This window comes from Zootoca vivipara, chromosome 15, assembly GCF_965207765.1.
Source record: "Zootoca vivipara chromosome 15, rZooViv2.hap1.1, whole genome shotgun sequence".
NCBI classification, from domain to species: Eukaryota; Metazoa; Chordata; class Lepidosauria; order Squamata; family Lacertidae; genus Zootoca; species Zootoca vivipara.
In genome coordinates this window covers 11,713,117-11,729,043 of record NC_142598.1, presented here as the reverse complement: position 1 = coordinate 11,729,043, position 15,927 = coordinate 11,713,117, and the positions used below count along the sequence as shown (strand labels likewise).

Sequence of the window (15,927 nt, the reverse complement as noted above, 5' to 3'; positions counted from 1 at the left end):
CCTCTCCCCTTTCCATTGTACGTCTCAGAATTATATTTTGTATAGATGGTTTATATGATTTTATTGCTATATATATGCCAATAAAGGTGTTGAATTGAACAGTTAAGATAAGACAGCCCTGGCCCCTGCAGGCTTAAAATCTAAGAAAAGAAAAGAACACGATGCACAAGAGGAAAGGGGCAGGGACAGAAAAGGAGGGTAGTACTTTGGCACCAATTTTGAGGCCTTCTGCCTGGTTCCCTGTAATCTTGCTTCTCACAATTAGGGAACCAGCAGAAGACTCTCAGAGGAGGACCTCAGTGTCCAGGCTGAACGATGGAGGTGGAGTTGCTCCTTCAGGTATACTGGGCCAAGGCCATTTAGGGCTTTAAAGGTCAGCACCAACACTTTGAATTGTGCTCGGAAACGTGCTGGGAACCAATGAAGATCCTTTAGGACTGGTGTTATATGGTTTCGGTGGCCACACCCTGTCACCAGTCTAGCTGCTGCATTCTGGATTAGTTGTAGTTTCCGGGTCACTTTCAAACGCAGTCCCATGTAGAGCGCATTGCAGTAGTCCAAGTGGGAGATAACCAGAGCATGTACCACTCTGGTGAAACAGTGTGCAGGCAGGTAGGGCCTCAGCCGGCGTACTAGGTGGAGCCAGTAGACAGTTGCCCTGGACACAGAATTGACCTGTGCTTCCATGGACAGTTGTGAGTCCAAAATGACTCCCAGGCTGTGCACCTGGTCCTTCAGGGGCACAGTTAGCCCATTCAGGACCAGGGAGTCCCCCACACACCCCCGTCCCTCCAAAGACAGTACTTCTGTCTTATCTTGTCAGGATTCAACCTCAATGTGGCTTAGGGTAGGCTTGGGAGTCGCGGGGAGGTGGCACACTGAATGTCACCTCCCTCAGTGATGACACCCAGGGCAGTCCACCCCTTCTGCACCCCTTTCTTCACCCCTGCCTGAGCTGACACAGCTGGTTTCAGAGGCAGTGTTGAGGACTGCTGGTTTTGGGGAACTTCTAAATCCATGGCTCAGAATTTCATGGCTGCCTCTTAAGATTGCTCAGAAATTTCAGCTGGTGCAGATTTTGGTGACTTGATTGCTCACTGGGGCAAGATGTTTGAACATATTACACTGATCCTGGCCTGACTCCACTGGCTGCCAATTATTTTCTGAGGTAGACGTGTGGATCGTCATTACATACTGAAGGCTGAGAAGAACCTGACGTCGGTTTACCTCCCTTCTCATCGTCAGAATTCATCAGAAATATTTCAGAGGTTTGGGAATGGGCAGATGCAGAGGAAGGGGGTGGGTCACCCCGTGTGTCACCACTGGGAGGGTGTGTGTGACAAAATGGCAGGCGGCACTCACCGCAGGGCCTGCAGCACACCTGAGCCATGCGTCTCTCTTGGGAGTGATGCACTGGCTAGGGTGCCCGCAGGTTCCACACTGCCCCCAATAGTTCGCCCGCCACCTCCCCCTCAGCTGAAGGATGGCTGAGTGGGAGATGGCAGGCAGACTCCTCGGAGGCCCAGCGGAGCGTCCTGCCCTGGCTGGCCCTGCCCTGCCCTGCGGGTGGCTGGCCCCAGGTGCCCGATCAGCTTGCTCTGCCGCTGGGAATGGGAAGTCCTTCACTGTGCAGAACTGGTTATGCTACTATCCCCTTCTTCCCCCCCCCCCTGTGATGCCTGCAAGGCTTTGCTTTATACTAATGAGCGCATCATCTTACATCAGAGATCATAAAGCCGAGATGTCATCAGTCTGCATGCCATCAGTCCTGGGGTTGGTGTGTATGATGGGCTGATGCGATAGGACACCACATGGTGCAATCAGGAGTATGAAATGCAACGTTGCCAGATGAAATCATGTACACAATGTGGACTGGGTCATTTATACATGACCATCTTTGTATCTCCTCAACAGGAGCCAATCAACAAATTTTATTATTGTAATTGTGTTCAGCACCTTGAAATTAGAAAAAGAGAGAGGCTGTTTTCATTTCAGAGGCATTTTGTGAATTGCGAAATTTAGGAAGTTCCACTCCTTTCTAACTAAGACAAGTTTTATTGCCTATGCAATTCTCTGAAGTCAATGAACCTGACCTTTGAAGATTTTATAAGTAAACTTGTGGTCTCCTGGAGGAAGAAGGAAACTTCAGAAAGGTTTTTTTTAAAAAATAGGGACATTTTGGAACTCACTGTAGAGAGCATATTTTAATGGTCCAACAACCTATGTTTCCATGCTTTACTTTGCTGCATATTTTGTGATCTCCACTGGAGTTCTCTCACTAAAGAGTACTTGCCCCAAGCCTGGATTTGGGAATCCGGGAATTTCCCTTTTTATATTGTGCTATGAATTTGGGATGTACACATAATAGTTTTCTTTCTCTTAAGGCGAACAGACAAGAAAACAGTACCACTTATGTGATTAGAATACCATTTATAAATATGTGTCTGATCGAAATGATTCAAGTTTTCTTTCCAAATGGAATGTTTAACAATGGTGGTTGGTATTTGCAATGCAGGAGGCAGATTCTCGGACAATTCCTCCATCCCCATCCTCATGCAGACATCTTACCCATGTTATTTTTGGCTTTCTGCATGGAATTGCAAAAGACAAGAAATCCTGTTATCTCAGCAAGAGGTGGGGACCTCGGCCCATAGAGAAAACCCACAAAGGTTGCAGAGGTTTTCTTCTGGTCCCTGCTCCTGGTCATTAAACAAAAGCCTGATCGGCCGATGTTGTCGATTGATAATGTTCCTGCTCTCCAGGCCATAGGTGATAACCGTCCTGAGACCTCCGGGTATAGGGTAGTACATAAAATCTAATAATAATAATAATAATAATAATAATAATAATATCAGCAAATCAGCAGGAAGGTGTCAATGTTGGAATCAGTTGGATGCTGGAGGGGTCTGTGCCAGCTTCCATTCCCCTGTGGAAGCACAAACAAACATGCTGAGAGGTAATGATGGGCAAAACCATTGCTTTTTTTCTGGGGGGACGCATAACAGTAAAGGGACCCCTGATCATTAGGTCCAGCCGTGACCGACTCTGGGGTTGCGGCGCTCATCTTGCATTATTGGCCGAGGGAGCAGGCGTACAGCTTCCAGGTCATGTGGCTAGCCAGGGGCATACCCAGGATAAAAACTAGGGGGGGGGGCAAGGGGCAGGGCCAAGGCACGGGAGGGGAGACCAGCCGAGCGGAGCTGAGCGCAGGGAGGGGGGGCGAGACTCTCCAGTGCAGTGATACCCGCAACAGAAATAAAAGCAGGTTAAAGCAGGCGACAGGTTGTGCTTCTAGGGGGCAGGGCGTTTTCGGACGTGCTCATAGGAGCCAACTCCTAGGGGCCGAGGTGCCAACCCCAATAAAATATTTGAGAGGGCTTCCCTCTCCCCCAAAGTTGATGGGCATCGCCATCCAAATGAAGCGCAAGCACCGCATCTTGTGCTCAATTGTGCGGGGTGGGGCTTACCTAGCCTCCCCATATTTTATTGAAGTTGGCACCCCTGCATCACCTGGAGTGGTACAGTCCTGGGGAAGACGGAGGGCGGAGAGCGGCGACGTTTTAGCACTCGATGTTGCGGCAGAAATAAAGTGGGCCACATACTAGAGGAGGGGGGCGGGGCGGGGGCAAGGAAGGCGCAGGTAAAGCATGGGGAAGAGGAGGCTCATCCAATAAGCCTCATCTTTACAGAAGGAGGGGAGAAGAAAAAGACCCTCCCTCCCTTCCTCCTTCGTGATCCCGAAGGAATCGTCCCTCCCTCGCTGGTGATTTTTGTTTTTTTCAGTCCCAAAGGACACTGGAAGGAAAGTGACGGGGGGCATCCCTGTGGCTCGGCGGGGCTGACTGGGACGAGCAGAGGGCGGGCTGCCTGAGGCAAAGGATGAGATTCTGCTCGGCCTACTAAGAGCGGACCGGTCTTCAAGTGTTTTTCTGCAACCTCTGAGGAAAAGCAGGCACGCTGAAGGGCATGCTGGGGAGGCCAGAGGCCGGTCTGTGCAACTCGGCGTTGCCTCAGCACCTTGCTGCCTCAGGCGACGCCTCGCTCTCCCAGCACCCTTTCCATCCCCAACTAGCCTACTCGTGGTCCTACCACCCCACGGGAGCGGAGAAATGGGTTCCTGAGCGAGGGGGAAAGCAGCCCATGAAGAGGAGCCTTTCCTGATTTCGCTCAAGGGAGCGAGCGCAAACAGAGAACGGGGAACCGGCACTTTGGAGAGCTGATTTCTGGTGGCCAGGCGAGCGAGCGAGGAGGGTCCGGGATGTGTTTCCTGAGGAGACAAAGGGAGGCGTGAGCTTCTTATCGCTCCTGTGCCTTTGGGCTCGCAAACGTCTCCGGCTCTCCAAAAAATGCCGTAGTCCGCAAGTGATGCTGGCCACAACTTCCCGCCCGCCGCACCGCACCCTCCAGCTTCCCGTCGCGCTCTCTGGTTCCCTGCCGCGCTTGGCCTTGCCGGAGGGCGCGACGGGGAGCTGGAGGGAGGGCGCGGTGGGCGGGAACGCCAAACTTGTGCTCCGCTGTGCTGTGCTCCGCCTCCGCCCACCAGCCCCGGCCGTGCTTCTAGGGGGGGCAGCGGCTCTGCTTCTAGGGGGGCAGCTGCCTCCCCCTGCCCCGTGCTGGGTACGCCCATGTGGCCAGCATGACAAAACCGCTTCTGGCAAACCAGAGCAGCACACGGAAACGCCCTTTACCTTCCCGCCAGAGTGATACCTATTTATCTACTTGCACTTTGACGTGCTTTCGAACTGCTAGGTTGGCAGAAGCTGGGACCGAGCAACGGGAGCTCACCCCGTCGCAGGGATTCGAACCGCTGACCTTCTGATCGGCAAGCCCTAAGCTCTGTGGTTTAACCCACAACACCACCTGGCCATACCACTAAGCATTTTGTGAATCTAACGGCAGAAGAAACTAAACATTTAAGTAAGCACCATGGCTCTGGCAGGATGTTGGAAGCGTCCTGCCTGCCTCGGAAACTCAGGTGGCCCTTGGGAAGGTGGCAGGAGGGTTCTTGGACCCATCAGAGCTTCATCACGCCTCCCTTCCTAAGCTAGGCAGAAGTTTCCTGGGCTTTGGGAAGGTTAGGGTTAGGGTTAGGGGAACATTTAGGGGACTAGCCTAGTTCTCCTAGTCCACTGCCCATACGCCACTGACAAGATCCTTTTGTATGAAGCAACCCCCCTTTCTTGGACACTCACCAGGGTGGGGTGGGTGGTTTATCTCCCTGGCAGAGAACACGTTCTGCATATACAAGGTCCCAGGTCTGAACCAGCTAAAATAATCAGTGTTCACGGAGACTTCTGCCTGAGGCCTGGGGCTACCTTTGAAGGTGACCCAGAAATTACAACTAATCCAGAATGCAGCAGCTAGACTGATGACTGGTGACTGGGAGTGGCCGCAGAGACAATATAACAAGCCCTGAAGGATCTTCATTGCCTCCCAGTACGTTTCCAAGCACAATTCAAAGTGTTGGTGTTGACCTTTAAAGCCCTAAATGGCATTGGCCCAGTATACCTGAAGAAGCGTCTCCATCCCCATCGTTCAGACCAGACACTGAGATCCAGCTCTGAGGGCCTTCTGGAGGTTCCCTCACTGTGAGAAGTGAGGTTACAGGGAACCAGGCAGAGGGCCTTCTCGGTGGTGGCACCTGCCCTGTGGAACACCCACCCATCAGATGTCAAGGAAATAAACAACTATCTGACTTTTAGAAGGCATCTGAAGGCAGCCTGTTTAGGGAACTTTTTAATGCCTGATTTTTTATCATGTTTTTATATTCTGTTGGGAGCCACCCAGAGTGGCTAGGGAGGCCTGGCCAGATGGGCGGGGTATTATTATTATTATTATTACACCTCTTAGATTTCAAGAATATTTAAAGCACCCTAAAGAATCCTGGGAACTGAGGTTTGTTCAGTGTGTGTGGAGTTGTAGCTCTGAGAGGAGACTACAATTCCCAGGATACTTTGGGGTGGGTTACGCAGCTGGGATCTCCCCAAGGGGGGAGGGGTATTGCCTTTCAACTATGACCTGAAACCCTTTTGAGTGTGCTTTAAGGGATGGTGTCCTGTATATGACCCTGCAGAGCTGGAGTCAAATCAGAATAGGCAACATCAGGGTGCTTCTTCCTTGGGGACTCACAGCACAACCTTAGATGTGTCTACTCGTGAGTAAACCCCACTGAATTCAATAAAGCTTATGACCTCCCAGGTAAGCATGCAGTGGACTAATTCTCTTACCTTTTCTGGATCTTCTTATAGACAGAGCTCTGTGGATGAAAAGAAATGCTGTCAATGAATGAGCAAGATGTGGGATTGGGCCCAGGGCAAAGAACAAAATAAGGATGATTATTATTAATTTGTTCCTTATGGGCCAACTCCTCCATAGCCAACAATAGACTGGCTATCAGATATCAGTAGGGTTTTCTCTTATTTAAAGGATCTACATGTGGGGGAAACCTTTCCTTGATAAAACCTCAAGGGCCGCTTCTCTCCATATGAACCAACCTGGATCCTGCAATCATAATGTGAGGCCTTTCTTCATGTGCTTCCTCCACAAAAGGTCTGGAAGGTGGCAACACAAGAATGGACCCTTTCTGCAGTGGCTCCCCATTTTGCAGGAATTCTCCCCAGGGAGGTCCGCCTGGAACCACCGTTATATCTATTTAGGAACTGGGCAAAAACGTTCCCCTTCAGCCAGGCCTTTGGCTGATTAACAGTCTATGTCCTTTGACATGTGTTTGTGAGAGAGATGGCTTCTGGGTTTGTTTTGTTATTGTTCTCCTTTTTATTATGTATTTTTGTGCTTTTAAATTGTGTTTTTATACTGTGAACTGTACCCAAGATCTTCAAATTTAACAAATCATAATAATGTAAGAAAGTACTTCCTGATGTTTAGGTGGAATCCCCTGTCTTCTAATTTGAATCCACTGGTTCAGAACCTAGCCTCCAGAGCAGGAGAAAACAAGCTAGCTCCATCTTCCATGTGGCAACCCTGGAGACATTTGAAGATGACTATCCCATCCTCTCTCTGCTCCAGACTAAACACCCCCAAATCCCTCAACTGTTCCTTATCAGGCTTCATATCCAGATTCTAATAATATCTGGAAATATTCTAATAATATCTGGAGTCCAAGCGGCTAGCATCATCACCACCATACCTTCAAACCAGGGCGGTGAAAATCTAAACATTAATTGCCCTTACCATTTTCGGACATATAGTTGATTGCATCTGGATCGAATTGCAAATCTTTGGCCAAAGTTTTAAATTTTTCTTTCACTTCATCTGACACCGTCTGTTCCCTGCCTTAAGACACAAACAAGGAGTTGGCATTGAGAATCAGCATCATAGTGCAGGAGGATAGATCATAGAATGGTAGAGCTGGAGTCATCTAGTTCCATCTCAGAGAAAGCAGCCATGACAGATGCCCATCTAACCTCTGCTTAAAAACCTCCAAGGAAGGAGAGTCCACAACCTCCCGGGGGAGTCCGTTCCACTGTCGAATAGCTCTCACTGTCAGAAAATACTTCCTGGTGTTTAGTCAAAATCTCCTTCCTTGTAAAATGAATCCATTGGATTGAGTCCTACCCTCCGGAGGAGAAAACAAACCTGCTCTATCTTCCATGTGACAATCCTTTCGATATTTGACTATGACTATCATATATTCTCTCAGTCTCTTTACCAGGCCAAAGATACCTTCAAAACGTTCTTCATAAGGCTTGGTTTCCAAACCCTTGATCACCTTGGTTGCCACCCTCTGCACACATTCCAGCTTGTCAATATCCTCCTTAAATTGTGGCACCCAGAACTGGACACTGTATTCCAGGTGGGATTTGACCAAGGCAGAATAGAGTGGTACTGTGACTTCTTTGGATCGGGTTCTGCTCATGCACCTGAGATTAGCATTAGCTCTTTTTGGCTGCTGCATCACGCTGTTAAGTATCTTAACAAATCCCCCTTGTCTGGCTGCTTCCCTTCCTCCTTTTTAAAGAACAGCTTCAGAAGGAGGAGGTTTGAAATGAAAAACCAGAAGCATAGGGCAGTGTTCCTTCTCCGTTCTGAATTGTCCCATCGTGATGCCCTCAGGGGCTTGTGAGGCACATTTGCACAGAGCATGCCAACCACCGCCTTAAGCTACCCAGCCTCGCAGGGTTGTCATGAGGACGAAAATTTGAATTGCCAGTAAAGGTAAAGGTAAAGGGGCCCCTGACCATCAGGCCCAGTCGTGTCCGACTCTGGGGTTGCGGTGCTCATCTCGCTCTATAGGCAGAGGGAGCCGGCGTTTGTCCACAGACAGCTTCCGGGTCATGTGGCCAGCATGACTAAGCCACTTCTGGCGAAGCCAGAGCAGCGCACAGAAACGCTGTTTACCTTCCCGCCGGAGCGGTCCCTATTTATCTACTTGCACTTTGATGTGCTTTCAAACTGCTAGGTGGGCAGGAGCTGGGGCCGAGCAACGGGAGCTCCCCCCGTTGCAGGGATTCGAACCGCCGATCTTCTGATCAGCAAGCCCTAGACTCTGTGGTTTAACCCACAGCGCCACCTGTACCAGTAGATTATGGCAAATTTGTTGTTTATGTTTTTTCATCATGATGCTCAAAGTATTCTGACAAATCTAGCAGTGGGGGATGGGGGTGGATTACTCTATTGGCAATTAGTGGTGGTATTTACATATCCTTAGACAAACTGGGAGGAAGGGCGAGATTTTCAAAAGATGACAGGTGTGCCCATCGTAACCTACGGCGCCCAAACAAGCTCCTATGGGCCAGTCTCCAGACATACCGAAGAGCTGTAGCATGCCCGAATGCTTTGTTCTGAAGAAGATGGTGTGGTAAGTCTCATAATCTGTAGCCAGGATGTGTAATGTAGTCCTCCCATCTATTGAAAAAGAGCCGCAAAAGATCCATTAACAGGTATGGGAGTCACTTACACAGATGCAAAAGAAGGGGGCGGGGTTAGAGAAAGCACTATTTCACTCAGCACATAGTTAAGCTATGGAACTCACTGCCCCAGGAGAGATTTGTGGGGGAGGAGAGGGCTATCAATGGATCTGCCTCCACAGTTGGAGGAAGAAATGTTTCTGAATACCAGTTGATGGAAACCACAGGAGGGGAGAGTTAATTAAGGAAACATTGCTACCATGCAGCTGCAGTTTGGAGACAGAGAAAACATGTTAAGACCAGGGCCGTCTTAAGCATATCTGGCCCCCTGGCGCCGTGGTGCGAAGATCCCTCCGGCGCCCCCCCTCAAGCTCCAGCGAACCTGGGAGAGCAACTTTCCAAGTTCGCTACCAGAAACGGAAGCAGATTTCTCTTCCTTTCTGGATTGAGTTAGACGGATTTCTCCTGAGAGCTAGAAGGGCCTGGGTGGAATATATTTGGCTTCTTTCCATCATTATTAATACCCCGCCCATCTGGCTGGGTTTCCCCAACCACTCTGGGAGGCTCCAAACAGAATATTAATAGTAAAAAAGTGACAACATAAAACATGAAAAACTTCCCTAAACAAGGCTGCCTTCAGATGCCTTCTAAAAGTCATCTGATGGGAGGGCGTTCCACAGGGCGGGCGCCACTACCGAGAAGGCCCTCTGCCTGGTTCCCTGTAACCTCACTTCTCGCAGTGAGGGAACTGCCAGAAGGCCCTCGGAGCTGGATCTCAGTGTCCGGGCTGGTCGATGGGGATAGAGACGGTTCTTCAGGTATACTGGGCTGAGGCCATTTAGGACTTTAAGGGTCGGCACCAACACTTTGAATTGTGCTTGGAAATGTACTGGGAGCCAATGTAAGTCTTTCAGGACCAGTGTTATGTGATCTCAATGTTAACCAGTTCAGCCAAGGGGGCAGGGGAGGCACACAATACTTACATGTGCCCACAATGAGAAAGGGAACACACACACACACTCTCTCTCAATGGTCTTAACCAGGGCCGGCCCTACGGCAAGGATGGGTGGCGCAGGGCGCCAGGGCACCAGGGGGGCGCCGTGCTGCGCCCACCAGACAGCCGCGCTGGGAAACGGGGCAGGGGGGGGGGCGCCGGAGGGATCTTCGCACCATGGAGATAATGGAGAAATCTATTATACTTACCTTCAGAATCGAATTCGGACTGCGTTACAGCATGTAGAATATATGTTTTACTCAGACAGTCTCCATTTCTGGAAAGAAAGGCAGGGTTGTCAAGCTGCTCCCCCCCCCATCAGCACACACACACCCCAATCTCTACACAAGATTCCAAAGGGGTCCCAGGTGCTCACTCAGGGCTTTGTTTCATCTGAGAATCAAGCTGTAGTGCCTGAAGGAGTATCTCCACCCCCATCGTTCAGCCCGGACACTGTGGTCCAGTGCGGTCCAGTGCTTTCTGGCGGTTCCCTCGCTGCGAGAAGACAAGTTACAGGGAACCAGGCAGAGGGCCTTCTCGGTAGTGGCACCCGCCCTGTGGAACGCCCTCCCATCAGATGTCAAAGAGAAAAACAACTACAGTACCAGACTTTTAGAAGACATCTGAAGGCAGCCCTGTTTAGGGAAGCTTTTAATGTTTAATAGATTATTGTATTTTAATATCCTTCTGGAAGCTGCCCAGAGTGGCTGGGGAAACCCAGCCAGACGGGCGGGTATAAATAAATAAATAAATAAATAAATAAATAAGGTTTAATTACACATATTTGCACCTGAGTTTAGATGGAGGGGGTGCTAATCTGACCACACCGTCATCTCAGGAGGAGGCTTGTTCCTCACAGTGGTGTAGCACTGGAATCCAAGGCGTCCTCCCTGCCATCTCTATGCCTCTGTCCCAGCCTGCTAAATAAGGGACCGGGCGGAAATAGCAGACCGGAAGTAGCGCTGCCGCCATTTTGGAACTGGGCGGAGCATGCTCAGAAGCGACTTTTGATGCTGCTTTGCCCAGTTCCAAAATGGCAGCAGCACTACTTCCGGTTTGCTTTTTCCGCCCGGTCCCTTATTTCTCTGACAGCAACTTGGCAGGTATGCAGGTGTCATTATTCCTCCCGGGGGTTGCCTGGGGCTTGGGGGAGCCTCCGCCTGTCCATGCAAAGTCCTGGGTGTACGACCTAGCCTTCCTGCTGAAGGAGGCTAGGGTGGGTGGGAAACAGGCCCGAGCCTCAGGACCCTCCCCCTTATTCTGTGCTGAGTGAAGGGAGATCATGATCACAGCAACGCAAGCAGACTTACCGACGATATTGAATTCTGAGGACCAGTCCTCCATTCTCTTGGGGCTCCATTAAATAGCCAAAGACTTCTCTCGTCTGTTTGTCATACTGTACCATTGCAATAGGATGCCACGTCCCAGAGAGCTAGAAAGAAGATGTTTGTTTGTGTGTTATTGTTTTTGTGTTGTTGAGAAAAGACATTTCAATATATATTGTAGGCTGGTAGCTAATGTGGCGTAGTGGTCTCATAATTTCCACTCTGGGCCACACTTTCAGAATGAAAATTTGCTCAAGCCACATCAACTTTTTTTTTTAATTGATAAGTAATACATTGCAAAACAAAAAGAAGCAACTCCTAGCAGTGCTTGATTAATAGCACAGAACACAACTACTTTATAAGTACAGTAGTACCTGGGTTCTCGAACTTAATCCATTCCTGGAGTCCATTCGACTACCAAAACCATTTGAAAACCAAGGGGCAGCTTCCAATTGGCTGCAAGAGCTTCCTGCACTCAAGCAGAAGCTGTGTCGGACGTTCGGCTTCCAAAAAATGTTCGCAAACCAGAACACTTCCGGGTTTGCAGCATTCGGGAGCTAAAACGTATGAGTACCAAGGTGTTAGAACCAAGGTATGGCTGTATAAAACAATGCTACATCCGAACATGAAGTGTGCATGCACACGAAAGCTCATACCAATGACAAACTTTGTTGGTCTCTAAGGTGCTGCTGGAAGGATTTTTTTTATTTTGTTTCGACTACGTCAGACCAACATGGCTACCTGCCTGTAACTAAATCAATGAGAGGTGTGAGCTTGCTTTTGTTTGGTAATATCTTTTTTTTTTAAATGATCTTTATTCATTTTGCACATAAAAAGAAATAATACAAAATAGAAAATAGAAAAAAGGAGCACAAAAAAGAGAAAAAAAGAGAAAAATACAACAGAGCTCGAGGCTTCTGCGTCCTCACACCAGCACAATAGACCGGAAGTCCCTTGTTTGGTAATATCATTTTTATTAGGGGTAGCATGAGACAAACAAACTCTTATCTCCTCATCAAGCCAAAGAAGCACTTCTCTTTTCTGAACTTTCGTATTTGTCAGAGTAGAAAATGTCAGCATTTCTTAGTACAGAAAGTATTGATCTGATGTGTAGAGATCTTTCCTATTCTGATTAGTTCAAGAGGGTTCTAGAAGGTTTCTTCTCTTTGTGAAAGAAGGTTTTCTTTCTATGTGAAAGAAACAGGCGGAAGGTTTTTGTTTGGGTTATTCCTTCAGAGAAGCTGAGTACAGCTGGTTGAAACTGGTTCTGTTATGTTAAGAGTGGCATATAAATGCAATAAATAAGTAAACAGGGTGCAATCGGCTTGCAAAGTCTGTAAGCAGGTGAACAAGGCTGGGCAAGCTCGATTATTGCTAAATTTGTCACCACCCCTAGTTATAAGTGAAGGAGAAAAATGTTGCCGTTACCTTCTTTAGATCCAAGTCTGGCATCATCGGAATGGGTACAGGAACCTTGTACTTAGGAGCTGCTAAGCAGGTGCCAGCAATCACAATAATAATCAGCACCCCGTTCATCCTTGTAAGGCTTTGCAGCAGGATTAGGAACGTTTGCAACTGCTGCAGAGACCTCGGTTCCTCAAGCGATGCCTGGATTTATATCCCTCTGCTTATGTCCCCAAATTTCATCCAAGCCAGTACATCCCTGCAATTAAAAGAGGTCGTGGGGTGTTTGAGAGAGAGAACCAGGTGATTTTTCAGAACTAATTGTTATCCATGGTGAGTACATTTTCTAAAAACCCTGGAACACTCTGCCCATCAATGATGGTTCTGAAGGACTCCAAGGCCTGTGGCCTCCCCTGTTAGTTGTGGGTGGTGGTTTACGGTGAACTTCACCACCAACGGAGGCCTGGGCTGCGATCAAAAGGAGCTGAGAGCCAGTTTTAGCTAATGTTAGAATAAGGTTTGGACCTCCAGGCCACACTCCTCACCATGAAGATCCCTGGGGGAGGTGTTGTGGGAACAAAGGAAATTCAAGTTGCGTGGGCCTCTCCCCTTGCCTTCACCCCTCCTTGCCTCAGATTCTCCTTGTCCTCTTGTCCTCATGACAGGAATGGAGATAGCAGGGGTCCACCTGCTCCACACCCCCAGGACTAATCTTTCATTTTTGAATGCATGTCTTCTTATGGGCATAAGACCCGTCCAAGTTAAAACATGGAGTAAAAATGACAGTACCTGAAACGATAGTGTTTTTTTCTAATTTTACTATTACAGTCAAGCCAGTTGATCTCTTACAGGCAAGGCAATTAGGAAAGAGCTAGATGCCTGCTCACTGGTCCTCATGGTGCACCCTGAGTCATGTGGGGAAGGGGAGCGATGTGGAATTTAAGTTAGGCACATTACCAGTGAGACCATCAAACTGGTAAGAGCCAGTTGAACCTAACAACTCTCTAGGTAGCTCAGTTGGTAGAGCATGAGACTCTTAATCTCAAATTGGTAAAAAATTATAAATTTTAATCAAATTCGTGTTGGAAATGTCAAGAGAAAGAAGATTCTTTTTATCATACAGTGGTACCTCTACTTACGAATTTAATGCGTTCCGAACGCACATTTGTAAGTAAAAAAAAATTGTAAGTTGAATCCCATAGGAATGCATTGGGAGAAAAAATTCGTAAGTCAAAGCAACCCTATCTAAAAATTCATAAGTAGAAAAAATCTTATCTAAACCGCATCCAATATGGCGGACGGAGCTCCGTTCGTAAGTAGAAACATTCGTAAGTAGAGTTATTCGTAAGTAGAGGTACCACTGAACAGGGTGGTCTTGTAGTAAGGTTAAAGCTTATTGGGAAATAGAATGTTTAGTCGTTTAGTCATGTCCGACGCTTTGTATCCCCATGGACCAGAGCACACCAGGCACCCCTGTCTTCCACTGCCTCCCGCAGACTCATGTTGGTGGCTTCGAGAACACTGTCCAACCATCTCGTCCTCTGTCGTCCCCTTCTCCTTGTGCCCTCCATCTATCCCAACATCAGGGTCTTTTCCAGGGAGTCTTCTCTTCTCACAGGCCTGTCTTAACCACATCAAGCACAATCATATGGGGTGGTCTTGTAGTAAGGTTAAAGCTTATTAGGAAATGATATATAATGAATTGGGAAATATGTTTAAAATAATGTTTGGGGGGGAAACAAAAAAACCCAACCCAGTAGCTTTCCTTTTGGGAATTATAGGGACAGAACTACCTAAATTGTATAGAAATTTATTTATTTATGCTACTACAGCAGCAATAATGCGACTTGCCCCAAAGTGGAAAGAAGCAGAAGTCCCAGTAAAGGAAGAGTGGATACAAAAACTCATGGAATATGTACAAATGGCGAAACTTACCGGAAGAATAAGTAATCAAGATAACAAACTTTTTATAAAAGAATGGAAATGGTTTATTGAATATTTACAGATAAATTATCAACAGATAAAAACATTAGCGGGATTAATGTAATAACCTGCAATTTTATAAGAGTATATATCTACAGTAGATAAAGAAATGAGTAAGTTAAATGAATTTGGATATGCAGAAGACAGAAAAAAATGAATTTAAGGAACCGCAGAAAGAGGGGGAAGAAAGTCAAATTTTGAAATGTTAAATTGATTGTAAAACTAATGAAATGTCTAAATTTGAAAATATAAATAAAAAACTACAAAAAGGGAGACTCTTAATCTCAGGGTTGTGGGTTCAAGCCCTATTTAGGCAAGTTTCCTGCACTGCAGGGGGTTGGACTAGATGACCCTTGTGGTCCCTTCCAACTCTACAACTCTATGATTCTATGACTGCAGAAAGAGGGGGAAGGAAGTCTAAATTTGAAATGCTAAATTGAAAAGGAGGGTAGTAATATTTCTACACCAGTTTTGTGACAGTTTTCTTATAATGTCCAGCTGGCATTATAAGTTCGTTCACGGGTTGGAGGTGCATGATGGAGGTGGTGTTTCGGCAAAACTGATCCTTCCTCTCTCTTCCACCGAGGCACTTGAGGGAGAGGAAACTCGATGGAGCTGGTCTGTCCACCCATAAGGCAACGTAAAGAGAGCATCCCGGGCAGCCGGATCCAGATTGGCAGCAGCAGATCCTGTGTCCAAGGCACTTGTCTACCAGTTCCATCTGGTACACAGGCTGAGACTCTACCTGTCCACAGACTGTCTCGCCAGAATGCTGCATGCTCTCGTTATCTCCCGCTTGGACTACTTGCAGGGATGTGCAACAGGTCGATCGCGATCTACTGGTAGATCCCCTGGAGGTTAAGGTAGATCACAGTCTCTTGGGAGTTGGCCACCCCTGGACTACTGCAATACGCTCTGCATGGGGTTGCCTTTGAAGGTGGCTTGGAAACGGCCATTAATCCAGAATGCCGCAGCTTGAGTGGTGACTGGGAGTGGCCACAGAGATATAACACTGGTCCTAAAGGATCTACGCTGGCTCCCAGTACGTTTCCGAGCACAATTCAAATGGTTGGTGCTGTTCTTTAAAGCCCTAAACAGCCTTGGCCCTGTATACCTAAAGGAGTGTCTCCATCCCCATCGTTCAGCCTGGACACTGAGGTCCACTTCCAAGGGCCTTCTGCTGGTTCCGTCACTGCGAGAAGCAAAGTTACAGGGAACCAGACAGAGGGCCTTCTCGGTAGTGGCGCCCTCCTTGTGGAATGCCCTCCCATCAGATGTCAAGGACTATACAACTTTTAGAAGACATCTGAAGGCAGCAATGTATTGGGAAGTTTTTAGTCTTTGATGTTTTGTT

The 15,927-nt window shown here is 47.9% G+C and overlaps 2 protein-coding genes across 2 annotated transcripts in view; one reads left to right on the top strand and one right to left on the bottom strand.

Annotated features, from left to right (window-relative positions):
• A2ML1 (alpha-2-macroglobulin like 1) overlaps nucleotides 1–15,927 on the top strand; it is a 98,609-nt gene that overhangs the window by 6,747 nt on the left and 75,935 nt on the right. The window lies entirely within an intron of this gene.
• LOC148683376 (epididymal secretory protein 4-like) lies at nucleotides 4,086–14,522 on the bottom strand. Its single transcript, XM_088658928.1, has 6 exons — nucleotides 12,615–14,522; nucleotides 11,172–11,293; nucleotides 10,071–10,138; nucleotides 8,770–8,865; nucleotides 7,192–7,293; nucleotides 4,086–4,267 (listed from the first exon to the last, which is right to left on the bottom strand). Exons 1-6 carry the CDS (start codon nucleotides 12,720–12,722, stop codon nucleotides 4,086–4,088), a joined length of 678 nt encoding a protein of 225 aa, XP_088515054.1. The 5' UTR covers nucleotides 12,723–14,522.

What these genes read in the sequence shown, in the direction of transcription:
- LOC148683376 (XM_088658928.1), bottom strand. Translation starts at nt 12,722, where the DNA reads ATGAACGGGGTGCTGATTATTATTGTGATTGCTGGCACCTGCTTAGCA. An exon ending in GTCCGAATTCGATTCTGAAG is followed by an intron (nt 8,866 to 10,070) that starts GTAAGTATAATA and finishes CTTTTTCAATAG; the next exon opens with ATGGGAGGACTACATTACAC. An exon ending in GGGCATGCTACAGCTCTTCG is followed by an intron (nt 7,294 to 8,769) that starts GTATGTCTGGAG and finishes TTGTGTCTTAAG; the next exon opens with GCAGGGAACAGACGGTGTCA.